At 45.6% G+C, this 22,448-nt stretch overlaps 1 protein-coding gene across 6 annotated transcripts; it reads right to left on the reverse strand.

Annotated features, from left to right (window-relative positions):
* Positions 1 to 642: 642 nt before the first annotated feature.
* SLC52A3 (solute carrier family 52 member 3) lies at positions 643 to 21,200 on the reverse strand. 6 transcript variants are annotated; one of them, XM_073682843.1, is made up of 5 exons: positions 21,118 to 21,172; positions 10,047 to 10,149; positions 8,690 to 9,880; positions 4,405 to 4,528; positions 643 to 864 (listed from the first exon to the last, which is right to left on the reverse strand). In XM_073682843.1, the coding sequence occupies exons 3-5, from the start codon at positions 9,721 to 9,723 to the stop codon at positions 652 to 654; spliced, it is 1,371 nt and encodes a 456-aa protein (XP_073538944.1). In that variant the 5' UTR covers positions 9,724 to 9,880; positions 10,047 to 10,149; positions 21,118 to 21,172; the 3' UTR covers positions 643 to 651. The 6 variants fall into 6 exon arrangements, with proteins under 6 accessions (XP_073538944.1, XP_073538942.1, XP_073538943.1 ...); XM_073682841.1 differs by having other exon boundaries at positions 10,047 to 10,164; positions 21,118 to 21,171; XM_073682842.1 differs by lacking the exon at positions 21,118 to 21,172 and adding an exon at positions 20,828 to 21,087.
* Between the last annotated feature and the right edge of the window lie 1,248 nt (positions 21,201 to 22,448).

Genomic DNA, 22,448 nt, shown 5'->3' on the forward strand with positions numbered 1-22,448 from the left:
ATAGTGTACTCACTTATTATGTATAGCACCGTCCTTAGTTATATAGTTTCATCTTTTATTATGTATAACACCCTCCTTTACGTACCATCCTCTCTAGCTCTAGGGGGTCACAGTTGGAGGATTATACTGTGTTGGGGTCACCATACTTTGCCCTGGGAGTTGAGGTGGGGTACAGTAGGGTCATTATACTGCGCATGTGGAGGAATTCACAATGGGGGTATCATACTGTCTTTGGGGGACACTTTTGTTGGCATCATACTTTATGGGGGCAATGAAAGAGAGATCTAGGACTTCAGCAGGAGAAAAAATACTGTGTAAAGGATGGAAAGTTGTGAGATCTGCTCCTCTGTGACCCCGACAATTATTTACTTCTTTTTTTTTAAGGGGGGGGGGCAATTATAACCTCTGCTACGGGGCCCCATGATTCCTATGTACGCCCCTGGTTCAGGCTGTCCTCATTGGCTATATAACCATTTCTGCGGTTCCATTTCTGCAATCCCACAGACCTGAGGAATTTCATAATTACAAAGATTAGGAAGGCCTGCAGATACAATCCTGAAATCTCCCCCCTGGCCCATACATTTCTGCTTTGCTTTTCCAGGTAGAGGTATATATTTAGTATTCTTCTCTCCTCATCCCTTCTATAGAGACTTATCTGGGACAGTTCATATTACAGAGATCAGCTGATCTGAAGAAACTGTACACATTGACCAAGGGGAACATGACAAGAGCCCCAATCATAGATCCCAGCTGCACCACCGCGCCACACCACACGAGGGCACTGTGACTTCGGCTGCGGAGAATGACTCCAATCATCACTTTTACGTAACTCAGAGTCCCAATAAAGAGGATCCAGGAGATCACCTGAAATGACAGATTCAAAAGTCATTATAGAGCGGGGTAATTGGGGGCTATTAAAGGGGGAATGTTTCCTTTTTGGGGTTATGCTGTCTGTTCTGCAAATAAAGTAACAGATGTAATTATGAGCTGACAGAACTAAAAAAAAATTTTTTTAGGTTCAAGTCATAAATGCTAGGAGAATATATTGTAAACCAGTGGTCTTACATGTTCAATCAAAAAACAGAGTTTATCCAGCTTCTTGTAAATTTGCAGATTTATTGAAAAATAGGAGATCTTTTAAAACATGCTATTCACAAAAGCAGCATGTCATTACGCTTTGTCTTAAAGGGGTTATAAAAATATGTCTGTTTTATTTGAGCGCCATTGGGTTGTGTCTGGTATCAAAACTCAGCCCCATTGAAGTGAATGGAGCTGAGCTGCAAAACGCACAACCCATGGACAAAGGTGGCGCAGATTATAAAAGAAAGCAGACACGCTTTTAGTCCTGAACTACTCCTTTAAGCTGTAAATACTCATTAGATGTATATCAAACAATGCAAATCTCCTGGGGTCGGCCAATTATAATGTGTATGGGGCCTCTTGAGTTTCAGCCACCCAAATGTTTTGTTTCACAGGTTGGAAAACACTTTGTATTTTGTAAATTGCTGAATTTGAAGTTACAAAATATTATATTCCATTATGTCCAATATACAGTATATATATATATATATATATATATATATATATATACATATTCCGTATCTTCTTGTGTAATTTACAGATCCTAATCACTGCTTACATCTCACGTAAGATTTTTTTTCTCTTAATACCTATGGAAAATAACAGATAATTGACAAATACAGGTTTCTGAATTGCAGCATCTATAAAACCCCATTTATTGCTCCCCTAAGGTGAAAAATCTGCTGCACTTTGCTCAGGGAAAAGTCTCACAGGGCAGAAATTGGAAATCAATCAACAATCCCGGTCTCTGATAAAAGATGCCTGGAATATTAATTGCTCGGCCACAGGTGTCGCTGGAGCCATTTGGTAAGTCTGTCCATCAACCGTGCTTTGAATTCTGTGAAAAACAGGATCTCTGCAAGAAACTATGGATTTACACTCATCAGCTGGATCAATGTAGTCTTCTTGTGTATTTTACATTATGGCTTCATCCCTATGCCAGGCTTCTGATACAGACAGCAGAAAATAGAAGCCACGGCGCCACCTTGTGACTGGGGACAGTTTATGTTGTCTCAGCTGTGTAAGAGCTTGTGCAGACGACCAAAGGACAACTCCATGCAAAATAGTAATATAGTGGCCTGTAGGATCATATTACACCTCTGTAGGCTTCTAGTCACATACAGAGGTTTTCAATGTCGTATTCTTATGGAAACTATTCCATATTCTGTCAGGCATTGTAAAAAGCCAATTTCATTCAAGCAGAAACCCACAGATCTCAGCCCGGACCCCGGTCTATAAAATGATTTTTAGATATGTTAGTGATTATCTTTACTTATTGTTATTATTATTATTATTTATTTATGTAGCACCATTTATTACATGGTGCTGTACATGAGAAGGGGTTACATACCAAATACTGATATCACTTACAGTAAACAAACTAACAATGATAGAACGGTACAGAGGCAAGAGGACCCTGCCCTTGCGGGCTTACAATCTACAAGTTAAAAACAATGCACTAAGTTTCAATCTCCAATCTTCATTCCTTCATTGATTTTTATTTTTGCAGTTTAAATCCAAGTTTCAGAATTTTCTCCTGTGTGAGTGTCCCTCATAGTAATACAGGCTGGATGTTAGGTCTGTGTGCATCCAGGGTGCAGCTGTTTTCATTAGCTCACATATCAGCACAGCTTCTATCCTGCACTCATTTGCTCTTCCTGTGCTTTCTTACTTATCTATAGTCAGTTTTCTCGGTTCCATGAAAAATGGCCACAGAAAAAAGCCCACAGCCATAAATGCCCACAGGAAAATTGCCCACAAGGAAAGTTGCCCACATGGACAAAATAACAATGGTTTATTAAAACAGTTTATTAAAGAAGGCTAAGGCTGAATTCACACACGGAAAATTGGGCACATGCCGGTACAGCCGGGGTCACACAGTACACAGTAATAATTATTATAATAATAATATAATAATAATAATCTTTTTATTTATATAGCGCCAACATATTCCACAGCGCTTTACAATTCAGACAATTTAAAGACATTATCGTCACTGTCCCCATTGGGGCTCACAATCTACATTCCCTATCAGTATGTCTTTGGATTGTGGGAGGAAACGAGAGAAGCCAGAGGAAACCAGGACAAACACGGGGAGAACATACAGACTCCTTGCAGATGTTGTCCTTGGTGGGATTTGATATAACATTTTACAGGTCGGGGGGGGGTAATAACGTTATATCGGCACAGCCGGGGTCGCAGTGTACTCAGGCCCCAGGGCGATATAACATATTACAGGTCAGGCAGGGTGTTGGGGGGATAATAACGTTATGTCGGTACAGCCGGGATCACACTGTACACAGGCTCCGGAGCAAGATAATATATTAAAGGTCAAGGGGAGGTGATAATAACGTTATATCGGTACAGCCGGGGTCACACTGTACACATGCTCTTGAGCGATATAACATATTACAGGTCGGGGGGGGGAGGTGACTGATAATAAACGTTATATCTGTACAGCTGTCGTCACACGGTACACAGGTTCCAGAGCGATATAAAATATTACAGTTCAGGAGTGGGGGAGAAAGGTAATAACAGTTGTTAATTTGTGCATGTGGGCTATTTTCTGTGTGGGTAATCCTCTGTGTGGGCAACTTTTTTTGTGGGCAATTTTCCTGTGTGCTTTTTTTCTGTAGGCATTTTCCTGTGGGCATTTTCTTTTGGGAATTTTTCCGGTCACCTTTTTCTCTGCCCTCCCTGGGACTGTACATTCTTTCTCTCCTGTGAACACTGTGGAGGTTTGTTATCCACCCATGCAGGCAAATAATCCATAGGCTATACTTATTACAAGTGGTAGAGAATGAATCTATGTATTATACACTGACCCCCACAGACCATGCACTGAGTATTACACACTGTATATGTTTTGACCAGAGTGTCCCTCTAGTGTGCTGCTAGATAATTGGGAGGTAGAATGGATTTGAGTCATTCATAATCCCATACTCACGGTCATCAATACTGCCATCTAGTGGTAAAATCAAGTACTGTATGAAATCAGAAGCCATAATGAGGTGCAATATGGCCACTACATTACTACTTTGTATGGAGTTATCCTTTGGTCGTGTGCATGAGTCTGCAGATAGCTGAGACAACATAAACTGAACCGGTCACAAGGTGGCGATGTATCTTCTATTTTCTTCTATCTGTATCAGAAACCTGGCAGTGGGATGAAGCAGTAATGTAAAATACCTAAGATTACATTGCTGCATTCATCTGACAGTAGGACAGCTCCTCCAAATTGGGACAGTCCCGCTCAATCCGAGACGGTTGGGATCTATTTTTTTTAGCATTCATAACATTTACTTAGGTAAAAGTCATACTTACAATAAGGACAACTCCCCAGTTACTGTTCTGTAGAATAGGACATGGACTCATCACCGCGGTCATCATGTTATAAGCCCCAAATCCTGTCCCCAGCACTGACAACAGCACAAGGACTATAAGGGACCTGTGGGCAATATCAAAGTATTCAAGAGTATTAAATCTGCAATATCACCACTATTTCATTATTATGCTTAACCACTTGTAAAGATACAGAAAAAATCTTACAATAACACGACTTAATGAGAAAAGTAAGAGATCAGATCTTTAGTGACAATATGGAGTTCTGCTAGGTCAGGGCTAGATGAGGTCAGGGCTAGAGGAGGTCAGGGCTAGAGGAGATCAGGGCTAGAGGAGGTCAGGGCTAGAGGAGGTCAGGGCTAGAGGAGGTCAGGGCTAGAGGAGGTCAGGGCTAGAGGAGATCAGGGCTAGAGGAGGTCAGGGCTAGAGGAGGTCAGGGCTAGAGGAGGTCAGCGCTAGAGGAGGTAAGGGCTAGAGGAGATTAGGGCTAGAGGAGGTCAGGGCTAGAGGAGGTCAGGGCTAGAGGAGGTCAGGGCTAGAGGAGATCAGGGCTAGAGGAGGTCAGGGCTAGAGGAGGTCAGGGCTAGAGGAGGTCAGGGCTAGAGGAGGTCAGGGCTAGAGGAGATCAGGGCTAGAGGAGGTCAGGGCTAGAGGAGGTCAGGGCTAGAGGAGGTCAGGGCTAGAGGAGATCAGGGCTAGAGGAGGTCAGGGCTAGAGGAGGTCAGGGCTAGAGGAGGTCAGCGCTAGAGGAGGTCAGGGCTAGAGGAGATTAGGGCTAGAGGAGGTCAGGGCTAGAGGAGGTCAGGGCTAGAGGAGGTCATGGCTAGAGGAGGTAAGGGCTAGAAGAGGTAAAGGCTAGAAGAGGTAAGGGCTAGAAGAGGTAAGGGCTAGAAGAGGTAAGGGCTAGAGGAGGTAAGGGCTAGAGGAGGTAAGGGCTAGAGGAGGTCAGGGCTAGAGAAGGTCAGGGGTAGAGGAGATTAGGGCTAGCGGAGGTCAGGGCTAGTGGAGGTCAGGGCTAGAGGAGGTCAGGGCTAGAGGAGGTCAGGGCTAGAGGAGGTCAGGGCTAGAGGAGGTCAGGGCTAGTGGAGGTCAGGGCTAGAGGAGATCAGGGCTAGAGGAGATCAGGGCTAGAGGAGGTCAGGGCTAGAAGAGGTAAGGGCTAGAGGAGGTAAGGGCTAGAGGAGGTAAGGGCTAGAGGAGATCAGGGCTAGAGGAGGTCAGGGCTAGAGAAGGTCAGGGGTAGAGGAGATTAGGGCTAGTGGAGATCAGGGCTAGAGGAGGTCAGGGCTAGAGGAGGTCAGGGCTAGTGGAGGTCAGGGCTAGAGGAGATCAGGGCTAGATGAGATCAGGGCTAGAGGAGGTCAGGGCTAGAAGAGGTAAGGGCTAGAGGAGGTAAGGGCTAGAGGAGATCAGGGCTAGAGGAGGTCAGGGCTAGAGAAGGTCAGGGGTAGAGGAGATTAGGGCTAGTGGAGGTCAGGGCTAGTGGAGATCAGGGCTTGAGGAGGTCAGGGCTAGAGGAGATCAGGGCTAGAGGAGGTCAGGGCTAGAGGAGGTCAGGGCTAGTGGAGGTCAGGGCTAGTGGAGGTCAGGGCTAGAGGAGGTCAGGTCTAGAAGAGGTCAGGTCTAGAGGAGGTCAAGTCTAGAGCAGGTCAGGGCTAGTGGAGGTCAGGGCTACAGGATACCAGGGCTAGAGGAGGTCATGGCTAGAGGAGGTCAGGGCTAGAGGAGATCAGGGCTAGAGGAGGTAAGGGCTAGAAGAGGTAAGGGCTAGAAGAGGTCAGGGCTAGAAGAGGTCAGGGTTAGAGAAGGTCAGGGCTAGAGGAGGTCAGGGCTAGAGAAGGTTAGGGCTATAGGAGGTCAGGACTAGAGGAGGTCAGGGCTAGAGGAGGTCAAGTCTAGAGCAGATCAGGGCTAGAAGAGGTCAGGGCTAGAGGAGATCAGGGCTAGAGAAGGTCAGGTCTAGAGCAGATCAGGGCTAGAGGAGGCCAGGGCTAGAGGAGGTCAGGGCTAGAGGAGGTCTGGGCTAGAGGAGGTCAGGAATAGAGGAGGTCAGGGCTAGAGGAGATCAGAGCTATAGGAGGTCATATCTACATTTATTCCAAATACTACATTTATTTTAATGCTTCTGGGTCACTCTCAGTAATCTATACCAACCGTTGTTTAACATTCATATTACCGATTTCCTCTTATTTGGCAATAGGGCCTTTGGTTAAAACTTCAGCCTCTATAGCTACTCCACTGTGAAATGCATATGCAACTTGCAGGAAGTAATATGGATGTTCCTGCCATTAAAGTGGTATTAAAAACTGGGCTCCAAAGAAGGAATGTAATGAAAAAAAAAACAATCAACTATTACATGCCTGGTAAATCCACAGCGGCTTCAGCACTTCCGCTCATGTGGTTTGACAGTTGTGACGATACAGCTTAAAATGTTTATCAGCCAGACGTTTAGATTTGTTAATCCAAGAGAAATACACTATTACACTATTATCTTTGTGTTGACCCCGGGTCTTCACAACAGTCTTTGTTAATTTATACAGACACAATGCGTCAGCACACTGCAATTAATGAATACATGAACTCCAATATTGCCGTAAACGTTAAAATCATAATGCACTTAGTTAAAATTTTTGATCAAAAAGTGCAAAAGCCATCCAACCATGTCAAGGTGTACCTAAATAACGATGGCCCCGATCACAAATGTACTACCTCTCCATGTGCCAAACCAGACCTCATCTGAATGGGGAAATGAAAGGATACAAGGCTAGCAATTAACTATCAGTCGGATGGCTTTTGCACTTCTTGATCAAAAAATGTTAACGTTTTTAACGTTGACAGCATTTTTGGAGTTCATGTGTTCATTAGTCGCAGTGTGCTTATGCATCATGTATGTATATGTTTGTATATTGACCACAGCATATTTGTGCACCTAACAAAGCAATACCAACGGTGAGTGGGCCCTATTTTTTTCTTTTTTATAGTCTTTGTTAATTGTCCTGTGATTGTGTGCCGACCATACTACTGTCACATCATCACTGCAGGACAGTTCAAAAAGATTACTAACCCACCAGAAATGGCAGAACTGGAGACGGTGGCGATTTACCAGGTGAGTAATTGCTATTTTGTTCCTTTTTTAAAGAAGCACACCTCCCATCAAAGTTTTTATCCTCTTAATATATTGCAGTCATCCTATCATATAGCACTGTGTGCTTACAATTGCTCATTTTCCCTTTCTACTCAGTTAATTCTTCTCCATTAGGTCTATGACATCTCGTGATTAAACACTGACTAGCTGAATCCTTCTAAGCTCTATTTAAAGTCATGAGTCATTGTAAAAGTTCCTGGCGGGGTAAGGGGGGGGGGGGAGGGGAGGAATGGAGCAGCTAGGTCAGAAGTTGAAGAGGGAAATTATTTCTGCAGGGACCAGAGACTTCCTGTTTCTACATAGAGCAGAGAAAAGAGAATTATTAACTGGGCAGAAAGGCAAAATGAGCAATTGTACGTACACAGTGCTATATAATATGATGATTGCAATATATTAAGAGGATTAAAACTTTGCTGCGAGCACTTCTTTACCAAGTCCTCTTAGAAAAACATATACAGTTCTGTGCAAAAGTTTTAGGCAGGTGTAATAAAATTGCAGCAAAGTAAGAATGCTTTAAAAAATAGAAGTGTTCATATTTAACTTTTATCAATTAACAAAATCAAGCCACACATATGGATGCTGTCTATCAACTTTACTTCAATAACCGCAGGTGCTTTGAATCTTCTGGTATTTATTTATCTAGGCACTTTGCACTTTATATATGAATTGATAATATTTACTGGTTATTTGATAATATTTACTGGTTTATCTGAGAGAAACTCTCTATGGTTCATTGGTTTTAATGAAATGTATTCAATAAAAATCAAGTTTTAAATTAATGCTAGAGTATCTGTTATCCTGATAGTACTTAATTAGGCTATATGGGATGGAGTGGGTATTATTGAGGTTATAGTGTCTAGCGCATGTGTTGACTTCTTTGGACATCTATGAATAACTTTACCGATATATGGATCGTTGGTAGGTTTATCTTCCTTAAGAAGCATCACTTATTCAGCAATTTCTAAATATACGTATTGCATACATGCCTAAGAATACATTGACTTCAATAAGTTCTCCATTTTCTTAGCTAAAGACGTCTTTACTCCTGTAATTTATGCTAATTAGTACATTTTGTAGTTTTTCTCATATTTCACTCTATTCCAGTTCATTTGGGGCACTTACCTGCTAGGTAGAAACATGGCAATTATACAAGCCAAAGGATTGGCCATGGAGCCCAGGGCAGCAGAGAGATGGTAGGCCAAGTTACCGTATGGCATACATGAGTATGTCTGAATAGATGGTAAGACGCCGTTGGTGAGAGCATTCACCCATCCAGTAAGGAAGTAAATGAGAGCATAGTGAGCCCAAGAATACTTTACTAAATTGTTATCCGAGTCTGGAGGAGTCCCGCTGCCATGAAGGATGTCTTCTGTGCTTTTACTTGTATCTGAAGGACCTGTGTTACATGATAACTTTATATCAGTTGTTGAGTAAGAGTTCAGGGTGACTGTACTTTGAAGTAAGGAAGCATTGGAGCTGGGATCATCTTGGGATCTTGTTAAGAAGAAAAAAGCCACCAGGCAGAAGACCATCATAATGGACAAGAGAAACATGAAGACTTGAACTGAGAAGTTGGCTGAAAGGTATTGAGTTTCTATGTAATATCCATCATCTGTTGCATTCAACCAGGTTGTGTTCTCATTCCTTGTAACATTAACACACTTCATCATCCCGACACCTTGAATCAATGATAACAATCCTGGGATGAGACCACTGAGCCCCTCGCCAATGAAATAGGTAGTGATATATTTGGGTTGCAGCTGCATCATGAAGGGCAAGAAAGTCACTGATGAAGTACAGTCCACCACCGAAAGGAAGAAGGTTAGGATCAGGAATCCAGTGCTGTGCATCTGCCCTGCTATCCATGTGGTTTCTTTCCAGAAAAAGGCCAGAAGGAATAAGGCCACGATTCCAAGAGCAATAATGGTGTATATAACAGCAACCTCCTTCAGCCAGCCAGGCTTCACTTTGTGCATTACAGTAACAAATAGAGGTCCGATGTTGGCCATCTGGATGAGGATAGTAAGGTAGGATGGTAAGTACCATCCTTCAGGAAGATCATTCACGATAAGTGGAAGTTCTACCCATAGACCATTGATGGCAACCCATGCACCGGTTCCAAAGATGCATGCCAACAGGTGAGTGAGAAACGCCATGTCTACCCACCTTACTAAGTCCACAAAGTGTCCAAGTAGTAGAGACTGTCCAGAGGGAAAGTGAAGGGATGATCAATGGTCAGAGGGGGATCTTTGTTCTATGGCTGTGCCTCCTAGCTGAGACTGCTCTGTCCAAGTAGATATCCGCTAACTGATCCTGGAAAGAAAACAAAATAAGTCACATTAGTCCAGATAATGAAGCATGAGCATTTCCAAGGAATCTTAAAAAACACCTTTTTTTATATTAATGAAGAATTTCACATTTTAGTCTATACAATGAATGCAATGCAATATTTAATTGTAAAAGCAAAGTCAAATATTACCAATTCCATGCCAGGGCAGAGCATTAATTGCAACATAAGCCGTCAAATTCTCATATGGAACAGTCAAGGGGGGAGTGAGGACGTCTGTGAGTTAATGTTCTCTCTGCAAATCACAAGGCTGAAATGAAAAAGACAAGAAAGTATTCTTGTGTCTGGAGAGAAAGTACAGCCCAGATTCTGCTACTTCTTACAAAATACTCTACGTCTTATCTCGTCTTCTGTAACCAAAGTCCATTCTGTCATGAGCCAAACTCAACTTCTGAACCTCATGTCATATTCTCTAAGATATCGAGTATTCAAATTCCATAAATATCTGACAGCATTTATTTAGAAACCCTGAACACTTCTAATTGGCATTGCATATTTCATCAGTTGCTCCATTCCTGCACGTTGTTGGTGCTTTGCCAACCACATTTTTTGCTGCATTAGTAACAACCTATGCAAGGTGACATCATTCTCCACCAACTACTAGCAGAAAGACTGATGGCTCTGGTGCTCACAGCATTTCTGTTTTATGGAAGGTGACCATACAAAATTGCAAATTCCCCTTGGTCACCTAAGTCACCTTTGCTGGGTAAAAGGCAGATTCTCAAATTCATTTGAGATGGTTCCACTAAACTCCCTCATAAATAATTACAATGAAATACTGCTGCAAGTCTTTTGGGGTATGTCTCCACCAGCTTTGCATATTTAGAGGCTCAAATGATTGCCCATTCTCATTTGCAAACTAGCTGTTGCTCAGTGAGATTGGATGGAGGTGTCTGTAATCAGCAATTTTCAAGTATTGCCACAGATTCTCAGTGGGATTTGATCTGAACTGTGACTGGGCCATTCACAAACATGAATATGCTTTGATCTAAACCATACATTGTAGCTCTGGCGGTATGTTTAGAGTCGTTGTCCTGCTGGAAGGTGAATCAATGCCCCAGTCTCAAGTCTTTTGCTGCCTCTAACAGGTTTTCCACTAGGATTGCCCTGTATTTAGCTCCATCCATCTTCTCATCAACTTTGACCTGCTTCCCTGTCCCTGCTGAAGAAAAGCATCTCCACAGCATGATGATGCCACTACCATGTTTAACGGTCAGGATTTTTGTTAGGGCAATGTGCTCTGTTTGTTTTCCACCACAAATAGCATTTTGCATTTAGCTGTCACGGGTGAGTCAGATATGACAGACAGTCGCCCTGCAGTTGGTTGCAGGAGATCTTTTCGTTTGGCATTACAGAGATCTTCTTAGATCTGTCTCACACTAGGACCCAGAGGCTACCTTCCTTTAGCTAATTAACACCCTGGCCTGGGTGTTTAAATACCTTCATTTTGCAATAGGGAGGCGCCGGTGATATTCACATGACGCCTTGTGGAGGCTTGGAGCAGGGCCGTAACTACAACCGGGGCAGCCGGGGCACTGCCCCGGAGCCCCAACCACCCAAGGGGCCCCAAACTGATGGTAAAAAATTGTATTTTAATACTTTAATTTCCCATAAAATACCCAGCTCCTATATTCCTGTCAGACAATGTCACCCGGAGGACAGGAGAGACTATCATTTCAATAATTTCCAGGAGCTCTGCCAGCTGTCAATGAATGGAAACCTGCACTGGCCTGGAGAGTCTCATAGAACAAGATTTGTAACAATATGTTAGTCTGGAGATCACAGAGAGTTGGCAAGGCCTGCACAGTGCACACTGACTGTAACAAACTCTCAGCATCATTGAGAGGAGACAGTCTCAGCAGACACAAATATCTCTGTGACAAACTGTGAGAAGCCCTGCTATTTAATAAACATATACACTTATTTGAAAATTGTGCAATATTTGGAATTATTCACCTTATTAATTTTCCAAACATATTCACTGAATATTTAACTTCTAAAACTTGAATCATAAACAACAAAATCTATTAAAGGTCTTGCGGAACGTGGTGAAGACTGTGTGTTGTATACAACAATGCGTAGCAGGCTTCACCACGTTCTGCACAACCTCTAGTGATTGAAATGTTGAGGGGCCCCACTATGAAGTTTTGCCCCGGGGCCCCGAAGTTTATAGTTACGGCACTGGCTTTGAGCAAGTGCAGTTCTTACTTCCTCTCTGGTGCTAAGAGGACGTGTGCGATCTTTCTGAAGTCGACTCAAGCTAAGATACTTCCCCCATATCTGTCTCCCCTTGTTGTCTTTAGTTGTAAGTGGGAATCGACTAACGCGCATCCCCCCTTCTTTATCTAGGGCCAAGCGCTAAGGAAATACAGGGATAGGTTCCTGTGCTGCGATTGGTGAGGAACCAAAATAGGGACGGTAGGGGTAGACAGGGTGATTGCAGATCAGCCTAGGAGGTCTCCATTTCCCCCTTTCCCTAGTGTCTGGGCTCCCTTCCCCTCATCCCTTTGTGTCGCACTTTGTCTTTCCTACATTGTGTGTGACATTAGCCCAAAAAGTTCTACTATGGTTTCATCTGAGGAGAGAACCTTCTCCCACATCTCTACAGCTCCTCTAGAGTGACCATGGGCCTCTGGGCTGCTTCTCGAATTAGTGCTCTCCTTGCTTGGGATGTCAGATTTTGTGGACGGCCATGTCTTGGTAGGTTTGCAGTTGTGCCAAACTCCATTGATTTTTAGATGATGGATTGAACAGTGCTCCATGAGATGTTCAGAGCTTCTGTGTTTTGTTTTTTTTTTTGTTGTTTTTATAACCAACCCTGCTTTACTTTTCTCCACAACTTTATCCCTGACCTATCTGGTGTGTTCCTTGGTTTTCATGATGATGTTTGATCCCAAATGATTTCAAACAAACCTCTGAGGCCTTCACAGAACAGCTGTAGTTATACTGAGAATAAATTATTCACAGGTGGAATCAATTTACTAATTATGTGACTTCTGGAGGCAATAGGTCACTCAGGATGTTATTTAGGGGCATCAGACTACAGGAGGCTGAATATAAATGCACGTCACAATTTTCAGATTTATATTTTTAAAATACTTAGAAAACCATGTATCATTCTCTTTACACTTCACAAACACTTGCTGCTTTGTATTGTATCACATATCACATAAAATCCCCAAAAAATACATTTAAGTTTGTGGGTGTAACGTGAAAGAATGTGGAAAGGTTCATGGGGTATGAATACTTTTTCAAGGCATTGTACAGAGCGATTAAATTTTTTTTCTGATGCAGAGCTTTATAACTCCAGGGAAGACAAAGATTTAAACAATTCATAATATTTGAAGCTTACAGGCTGTCTGATCACAGCATATTGATAACTTATCTTCTGGATAGATCATCAATTTGAGACGATGGGCGTCCAACTTCTGTCACCCTTATGATGAGATTTTAGAAGCTCCAGAGTCCACCAGATGTGAAAACTTTGAACAGAGCTGTCTTCTTTTATAGGAGCTATTCTGCATACCGGCAGTGGCCGTTACTCATTGAAAAAAGCTGTGATTTGCAGATCTATTCAAAGTGTTCACATCCAGCCGCCACCAGAGTATGTAACAGCTGATTGGTGGGGGTGCTGATTGTCAGACTCCCACCCATTTCGTAATGCTGACATATCCCATGGATAGCTCATCAATATGCTGTGACCGAACAAACTCTTTAAGGCATGTGTTACAGGATAACTGAGGAATACACAATGACCTAATATGCAATATACAAAAGCCACTCTATGTTTAACTCTCCTTTATGTTCACATGGTTAAAAAGACTAATTGCTTTGGGACCTCCATCACTCTACCCCATGAAACAAAACCAAAGTCTAGCCCCAATGTGGAGCAACAGTATAGCCTCAAAGGGAACCTGTGACATTGTACATAAAGTTTGATCTGTGGACAGCAGGGTATAGAGGAGAACTCCCTGGTGTTTGTCTGTATAAGAGTCTGTGGCACCCCTGAGGGTTCAGTCGCCACAGAGGTACTGCACCTCACCCAGAGGTGTGGTGTCTCCTTCTCTCAGGTAAGGAGGGAGTGCTGCCCGGAACCCCAAACACCTGCATCCAACACTACACTGCTCCAGGCCGGCTGGAAGGGCAAGACGCAATGTATGTTCCTGCTGAGCCCTGACCCTGGCTGGAGTGGGGGGAATCCAAAGGTAGGGGGAACCAGTAGTGGGTGTGGGTGGAGGAAGTAGTTAGGGGGAGCACTTTGGTAGGAGTATAAAATAGGGAAGCCATCTTAGGATGGCAGTTCAGTTGACTAGTAGTTGGAGAACAGTCCGGGAGCAGAGTCTCAGTAGGAGCTCTGCTCCACAAGTAGGGCCCAGTGTCAGAGGCCCAGGAGGGGAGCAGAGGAGTAGGCTCCGTTCTAAGAAGGGATCCTAGGGGGTACGGCGAGTGCAGGAAGGCATCCGTACGCCCCGCATCTGTCAGAAGACAGAGGGATCGTAGGCCGCAAGAAGGGAACCTGCCCCTGGCCCAGTCGTGTACTTCAAGTCCCGGCTGGAAAAACTGGAGGCTTCTGGCTTATATAGTCAGTTGCCAAAGCCTCATTCTAATCCCTGTGACGGACAGGAGGGACTTCAGAGTACCCGAGCGGGATTAAGAGTGGGAAGCGCAGGGCAGGAGGGAGAAAGACCCAGCGTGAAGACGGTCTAGATAGGAACACGTGAAAGTGGGGTTCTGTCAGGTACGCCTAACCTGCCTGAGGAAGAACTGAGCCCCTGCCTGGTGAACGCAGCGCGACGTGGGAGGCTAGCACCTGTACAGTGCACCAGTGGTACTGTCATAAGAACTGTGAGTAAAAACTCGGATGACTGCACCGCACTGCCTCCGTCCATTCTTTATCTGCGCCATCGTTCCCGCTCTGCACTACAAAGCCCTGCGCAACCACCATTTACCTACACTGCCCTGGAGCTTGCTCTACCTGTGGAGAGCCACACCACCCCTGCTGCCGCAAGACCAGCTCCAGAGGACTGCTTCGCAGCGGCGGCTCCTCTTGGCCGCAATCCACAGGTGGCGTCACGAACAATCCCAAAAACCCCATATAAAAGTACCCCTTTTGTACCGACCGCCCTGGGTCACGGACCGGGCCAGCCATCGTGATACTCCCCTACCGGCATACACAGAGGCCCGGCTGCCGAGTACCCCACAGCCCTGGGGGCGCGTCAAGCTTGGCATCACGAACAGGATACGTGACCAACCCGTTATCGGCGGGTGAAGTGTGCCTAAAGAACTGTGTGATGATACTGAATGTGGCGCCCGCCCAAGAAGAACGGGCGCCATTATGTGCGTGATCAAAGACAACAATATGGTACCTCCCATCGTGGGCCAGGTCCCAGAATGCCGCCAAAAGCATACCCTGCCCCTTGCAACAGTGACTGTCCGCATAGATGTGTCCGTCAAGGCAGGGAGGCCGTCACAGGGAGTGACCGACAGCAGATTGCCATGGGACCGCCCCCGAAAGAAGAGAGGAGGAGGAGAGAAGGAATGGAGACAGGGTGTGGTCTTAACCAGTCTAGCCTGACCGCACCCGGCAGCCAGCATGGACGGACGCCAAGACCAAGCCTCCGCCTCTGGCCTGCTAGAGTGGCAAGCGACTCCCCTCACCCAGGAGGGGGAAGTTGGAAAATTGTCCCAGGAGGACGCGGAGTTCCTCCAAAGTGAAGTCCTGGAGCTGAGCCGGCAAGTGGAACAGGCTCAGCAGGCAGCGGTCACCAGATGGAGGAGCGAGCTGTTGGAGAAAATGGCAGCATGGCGGAAAGCAGTACCGGAAGCCAGCGGCAGCACCCCAGCCCCGGCGGAGCCCGCTGAGTACCAGGAGGCCGGATGCAGCACAGGAGCAGGTAGGAAAGAGTCCCCTGTCCCGGGCGCTGCAAGCGCCGACCTGCTCCTGGGCCTCTTTCACCAGCACTCCCCGTATGCCGCCATGCCCTCCCTGGAGCAGCTGCTCAGCCGGGAACCTCCACCCCCGGGCGCTGACCCTGAAGACCCTCCACTTAGTGCCCTCCCGGAACCTTCACTCCCGGTCACGGAAACCGGGAGCCTTCTACTTGGTTCCTTTCCGGCACCTCCACCTCCGGCACCCGAGTGGGTGTACGCCACGCCGGTCTTCGATTGGTCCGACCGGATCGAGGACCAGCAGCCGAGCATGCTACTCCCGATACCAGCACCCCTGGTTGCCTATTCCAGCGGAGATGAGTTTTCCTGGGACAACCGGGGGGGAGACTTGATGGGGTACCTTCGGGAGACCCAGGCCGAAGCCCTGCAGAGGAAGGAGTTCTGCAGGCGGTAGCTCGGGCAGCTGGAGAAGGAGCGGCGCGCTCGGCGGGCACGCTATGAACGCCTGGAGGCCCGGGACAAGGCCACAAAGGCCCAAGTTCACCAGGCGGAGTCAGCCCACCCCAGCTCCCGCGACAAAGGAGTCGTGGTAAAGTTTGACCTGAAGGCTGGGTGGGGCTTTATAAGAGATCCTAACTTTGCACGGGACATCTTCATTAACCGGCGGGATGTTGAGCCCGAGCTGGAAGAGGGCCATCCCGACCGGAATTTATACCCTGGTGATAAAGTCACCTACACACGTCACCACGGGGAACGCGGGTTGTACGCCCTGCATGTGTACCACATCATCGAGGACACCCAACCGCAGAACATACCGTATGACCCGGCTGGGTCCGGTAAAAATCAGCCATATCCCAGGCGGGGACCCCACTATTAGTTTAGCAGGTGGGACTGAAACTGTAAATAATCACCCGTAAGGGTACAGTTTGAAAATGTAATAATGTTTTTCTAAAGTAGTGTATGTTTCCATAAGTACCCGTCAGGGTGTACAGACTCCAGGCTGGGGACAGTGAACGGCCAGAAACTTATATTGTAAATAGTTCTGCACTTCTTAAAGTGCACCCTATTGGTTTTAGATTAGTAACCATGACCACAAAACAAAAACCCGTTTGGCGTGGCGGAAGCCGTGGTCCAACTCCAGGATCACCTATGCCCTGCAGCCACGCCCAGGGCCTACTTTGAGGGTTTGCGGACAGGTCCCTCTTGCTGCTACTTGTTGCACCTGTCTAAAAGTAAAATGGACACCCGGTTACAGCATGTACTGTAACCTGTTACAAGAACGTTATGAAAAGTGTTTTATATCGTTGGAAAAATGTAACCTCTAACGTTGAAGTGAAGTGCCTCCCATAAAGGGAAGAAGTTTTATTATCTTATATGCGAATGCATTCAAAAATTTGCATGTCATGTATACCATGTTTTACTCTGTTCCAGCCCACGGACGTGCTGTGCTTTACCAGGGGGGAGTGTGGCGCCCCTGAGGGTTCAGTCACCACAGAGGTGTGGTGTCTCCTTCTCTCAGGTAAGGAGGGAGTGCTGCCCGGAACCCCAAACACCTGCATCCAACACTACACTGCTCCAGGCCGGCTGGAAAGGCAAGACGCAATGTATGTTCCTGCTGAACTCTGACTCTGGCTGGAGTGGGGGGAACCCAAAGGTAGGGGGAACCAGTAGTGGGTGTGGGTGGAGGAAGTAGTTAGGGGGAGCACTTTGGTAGGAGTATAAAATAGGGAAGCCATCTTAGGGTGGCAGTTCAGTTGACTAGTAGTTGGAGAACAGTCCGGGAGCAGAGTATCAGTAGGAGCTCTGCTCCACAAGTAGGGCCCAGTGTCAGAGGCTCAGGAGGGGAGCAGAGGAGTAGGCTCCGTTCTAAGAAGGGATCCTAGGGGGTACGGCGAGTGCAGGAAGGCACCCGTACGCCCCGCATCTGTCAGAAGACAGAGGGATCGTAGGCCGCAAGAAGGGGACCGGCCTCTGGCCCAGTCGTGTACTTCAAGTCCCGGCTGGAAAAACCGGAGGCTTCTGGCTTATATAGTCAGTTGCCGAGGATCAAGCAGGTCTGTGAACTCCGACGGACAGGAGGGACTTCAGAGTACCCGAGCGGGATTGAGAGTGGGAAGCGCAGGGCAGGAGGGAGAAGGACCCAGCGTGAAGATGGTCTAGATAGGAACACGTGAAAGTGGGGTTCTGTCAGGTACGCCTAACCTGCCTGAGGAAGAACTGAGCCCCTGCCTAGTGAACGCAGCGCAAAGTGGGAGGCTAGCACCCATACGGTGCACCAGTGGAACTGTCATAAGAACTGTGAGTAAAAACTCAGATGACTGCACCGCACTGCCTCCGTCCAATCTTTAATCTGCACCATCGTTCCCTCCCTGCACTACAAAGCCCAGCGCAACCACCATTTACCTACACTGCCCTGGAGCTTGCTCTACCTGTGGAGAGCCACACCACCCCTGCTGCCGCAACACCAGCTCCAGAGGACTGCTCCTCAGCGGCGGCTCCTCTTGGCCGCAATCCACAGGTGGCGTCACGAACAATCCCAAAAACTCCATATAAAAGTACCCCCTTTTGCACCGACCGCCCTGGGTCACGGACCGGGCCAGCCACCGTGATACTCCCCTACCGGCATACACAGAGGCCCGGCTGCCGAGTACCCCACGGCCCTGGGGGCGCGTCAAGTCCACTGGGTGGTCCTACACAGTGATCGACAGCTATCTCTGCATGTTCAGTCATACAAGGAAGATTGTCAATCACTGAATAGGATCTCCCACTGGACTCCTATGTGTACAAACACCAGAGATTTCAGTCAATAAAATGCAAGTTTTACTGAAACTTTTCCCAAAAAGATTTATACTGTGGTGTGAAAAAGTGTTTGCCCCTTTCCTGATTTCTTATTCTTTGGAATGCTTGTCACACTTAAATGTTTCAGATCACAAAACAAATTTAAATATTACACAAAGATGAAACAAGTAAACACAAAATGCAGTTTTTAAATGAAGGTCATTATTATTAAGGGAAAAAGAATTCCAAACCTACAGGGCCCTGTGTGAAATAGTGATTACTCTCCCCCCACCCCTTAAAACATAAATCAATTGTGGTTTATCACATCTTTGGGAAGCTGAGTTCAACTTCCCTAGCCACACACAGGGTCTGATTACTGCCACACCTGTTCTCAATCAAGAAATCACTTAAATAGGACCTGCCTGACAAAGTGAAGTAGACCAAAAGATCGTCAAAAGCTAGACACCGTGATGTGATCCAAAGAAATTCAGGAAATGAGAAACAAAGTAACTGTGGTCTATCAGTCTGGAAAAGGAGGTTTTAAAGCCATTTCTAAAGCTTTGCGACTCCAGCAAACCACAGTGAGAGCCATTATCCACAAATGACGGAAACATGGAACAGTGATGAACCTTCCTAGGAGTGGCCGGCCGACCAAAATTACCACAACAGCGCAGCGACAACGCATCCAAGAGGCCACAAAAGACCCCACAACAACATCCAAAGAACTTCAGGTCTCACTTGCCTCTGTTAAGGACAGTGTTCATGACTCTACCATAAGAAAGAGACTGGGCAAAAATGGCATGCATGGCAGAGTTCCAAGACGAAAACCACTGCGGAGCAAAAAGAACATAAACACTCGTCTCAGTTTTGCCAGAAAACATCTTGATGATTGCAAAGACGTTTGGGAGAATACTCTGTGGACTGACAAGACACAAGTTGAACTTTTTGGAATGTGTATGACCCATTACATCTGACGTAGAAGTAACACATCATTTCAGAAAAGGAACATCATACCAAAAGTAAAATATGGTGGTGGTAGTGTGATGGACTGGGGCTGTATTACTGCTTCAGGACCTGGAAGACTTGCTGTGGTAAATGGAACCATGAATTCTACTGTCTACCAAAAAATCCTGAAGGAGAAAGTCTGGCCATCTTATCGTGACCTCAAGCTGAAGCGCCCTTGAGGTATGCAGCAGGACAATGATCCAAAACACACCAGCAAGTCCACCTCTGAGGGCTTAAGAAAAACAACATTTGCAGTGGCCTTAGTCAAAGTCCTGACCTTAATCTGATTGAGATGCTGTAACATGACCTTAAAAAGGCGGTTCATGCTCGGAAACCCTCCAATGTGGCTGAATTACAACAATTTTGCAAAGATGAGTGGGCCAAAGTTACTCCAGAGCATTGTAAAATACCCATTGCCAGTTATCGCAAACGCTTGATTGCAGTTGTTGCTGCTAAGGGTGGCCCAACTAGTTATTAGGTTTAGGAGGCAATCACTTTTTCACACAGGGCTCTCTAGGTTTTGATTTCCTTTTCCCTTAATAATAAAGACCTTCATTTAAAAACTGCATTTTAGGTTTACTTGTGTTATCTTTGTCACATATTTAAATTTGTTTTGTGATCTGAAACATTTAGGCTATGTGCCCACGTTGCATTTATGCAGCAGAAAATTTCTGCTGCATAAATGCAAGTCCTCTCCCGGAAAAACGCATGCGGAATTCCGCACGCGTTTATCGCGCATTTTTCGCGCGTTTATCACGCGTTTTCCACATGCGGAATTGCCTTGCGTTTTTTATGCATTGGACAAAGGCAATTCCGCTTGCGGAAACGCAAAATTAAATGACATGCTGCGGATTTTTGAACGCGGCATAAACGCTGCGGAAAAATCCGCAGCATGTGCATAGAACTTGCGGAATCCCATTGGGGACCATGGGGTGCGGATATACATGCGTTTTTCAAGCGTTTACGCTGCGGAAATTCCGCAGCATATACGCTTGAAAAATGCTACGTGGGCACACAGCCTTAAGTGTGACAAACATGCAAAAGAATAAGAAATCAGAAAGGGGGAAACACTTTTTCACACCACTGTATATATCTGATCAGCTTCTTCTGCTCTATCACATCCTGCAGATAGGATACCATTTTCAACATGAGAGAATCTCTTTATGTGTCCTCTCATAGTAACTGAAAATAATGGTGGGATTTATACAGGAAATGAAATGTTCATGGACTTTCATACTCACTATGGTGACATAAGACCCCGTCACACATGCCTGCTGAAAAACTGAAGGCAGCCATAATCCTAAAATGGTTTCAATCCAGATGTCCTGATATGAGAATAGTGTGGGTGTAGATCTGGTGCTGGCAGGAGAAACCGAGCTCGAACTCCACCTACTGATACTCTGCCCCTTCAGTTAATCTTTGAACAGACCAGTATTGCATGAACCCCTGCTCGATCCTCAGGATTGCATTTACCTGTTTTACATGAAAGACCCATTAAATACCAACAAGCCCACTGAGAGGCTCCACTTACTACGCAATGTCTTCCAATGTTTCTTGCCACCAGAAATTATTTCTAGTTTTGCAATAACTTCCTCCTTCCTCATTATGCAAATGAAGCTGAATCACTGTGCAAGAAAAAGTTCTGCAATTTATTAAAGAGTTATTCAAAAATATTGTTATCCCATATTTATAGAAAATGGGCTAACTTACTGATCGCTAGGGGCTGACTGCTGTGACACCTCAATATTGGGGCTCTAGAACTGAGCTCTGCAGAGCCCCATCTTGAATGGACATGCTCAATCTACGCTCCATTCTTTGTATCTGGGACTGTCTGTAATTGTCTATTTCCAGCAGTCACATAGACAATGAAAGGCGCAGTGTTTGAGCATGTACACCTCCATTCCATGGACTTAATGGAATGGTTCCTGGGTTCAGAGACCAAATATTGGAAACACTGGTGATCCCTGCAGTATGATCCCAGCAATCAATAAGTCATCACGTATACTTTGGATGGTGATAGCTTTATATTTTGGGAATAAACTTTTAATATATCTCTTTGATGTCAGTTGAGACTATCCGTGAGCTGAATAGCTTAGACTACCAAATTGATACAGAATACCTCCGGGCTGGGCATAACACATGTGCAGCTAGTTTAGCAGCACAAGGTCCTATAGGGGAGGAGGGCTCAATCGCACTGCAGTTTACTCATACACTTCTCTGTTTTAAGCTAAATTATGTTCTTCTTCTTTACAGGCATATTGTACTGGCACATAAATAAGGCTCCCTGCATTACGCTATGCTTTTATAGTTACATTTTTGGGGGGTCTGCAGCAAGACCGGGAGGTCTGCACCAAGACCCAAACTCATAGCAGGAGCTTTATCTGTGAGACACAGGCTGAATTGCTAAGAAGAGGATATTTTTTTTTTCTGTCTAAGGCTTTGTGCTCACGATGCAGAAATGAAGCAAAAAATTTCTGCAGCATTTCTGCATCTCCCTGGCAGAAAAAACGCATGCGGATTGTACATGCGTTTTTCCTGCGTAATACATGCGGATTCACATGCGTTTCCGCATGCGGATTGACAAGCGCTTTCAAAGCGATTTTAGCATCACTTTGAAAGTGCTTGACAACTAGGTCACACTATATAAATCCATGCAAACAGCATGGATTTATATAGTGTGACCTTTAGAATGGTTAAAAATAAAAAAATAAACCTTGATAGTTACCTTCTGATGGCCCGGGGTGTGCTGCTGCGCTCGTTCCTGGCTGCCGGGATATCGCGATGCCCTGTACTGAAGGGCCTACCGTCACATGACTGTGATGTCACCGCAGGTCCTACAGTCCAACGCGATGTGCCAGCAAA

Source organism: Phyllobates terribilis, unplaced genomic scaffold (genome assembly GCF_046119375.1).
Source record: "Phyllobates terribilis strain yellow unplaced genomic scaffold, ASM4611937v1 Scaffold_5__5_contigs__length_657084704, whole genome shotgun sequence".
In the NCBI taxonomy this organism is placed as follows: Eukaryota; Metazoa; Chordata; class Amphibia; order Anura; family Dendrobatidae; genus Phyllobates; species Phyllobates terribilis.

What these genes read in the sequence shown, in the direction of transcription:
- SLC52A3 (XM_073682845.1), bottom strand. Translation starts at nt 9,723, where the DNA reads ATGGCGTTTCTCACTCACCTGTTGGCATGCATCTTTGGAACCGGTGCA. An exon ending in GCCATGTTTCTACCTAGCAG is followed by an intron (nt 4,529 to 8,689) that starts GTAAGTGCCCCA and finishes TATTGCCCACAG; the next exon opens with GTCCCTTATAGTCCTTGTGC. An exon ending in ACTGGGGAGTTGTCCTTATT is followed by an intron (nt 865 to 4,404) that starts GTAAGTATGACT and finishes CTGTCATTTCAG; the next exon opens with GTGATCTCCTGGATCCTCTT.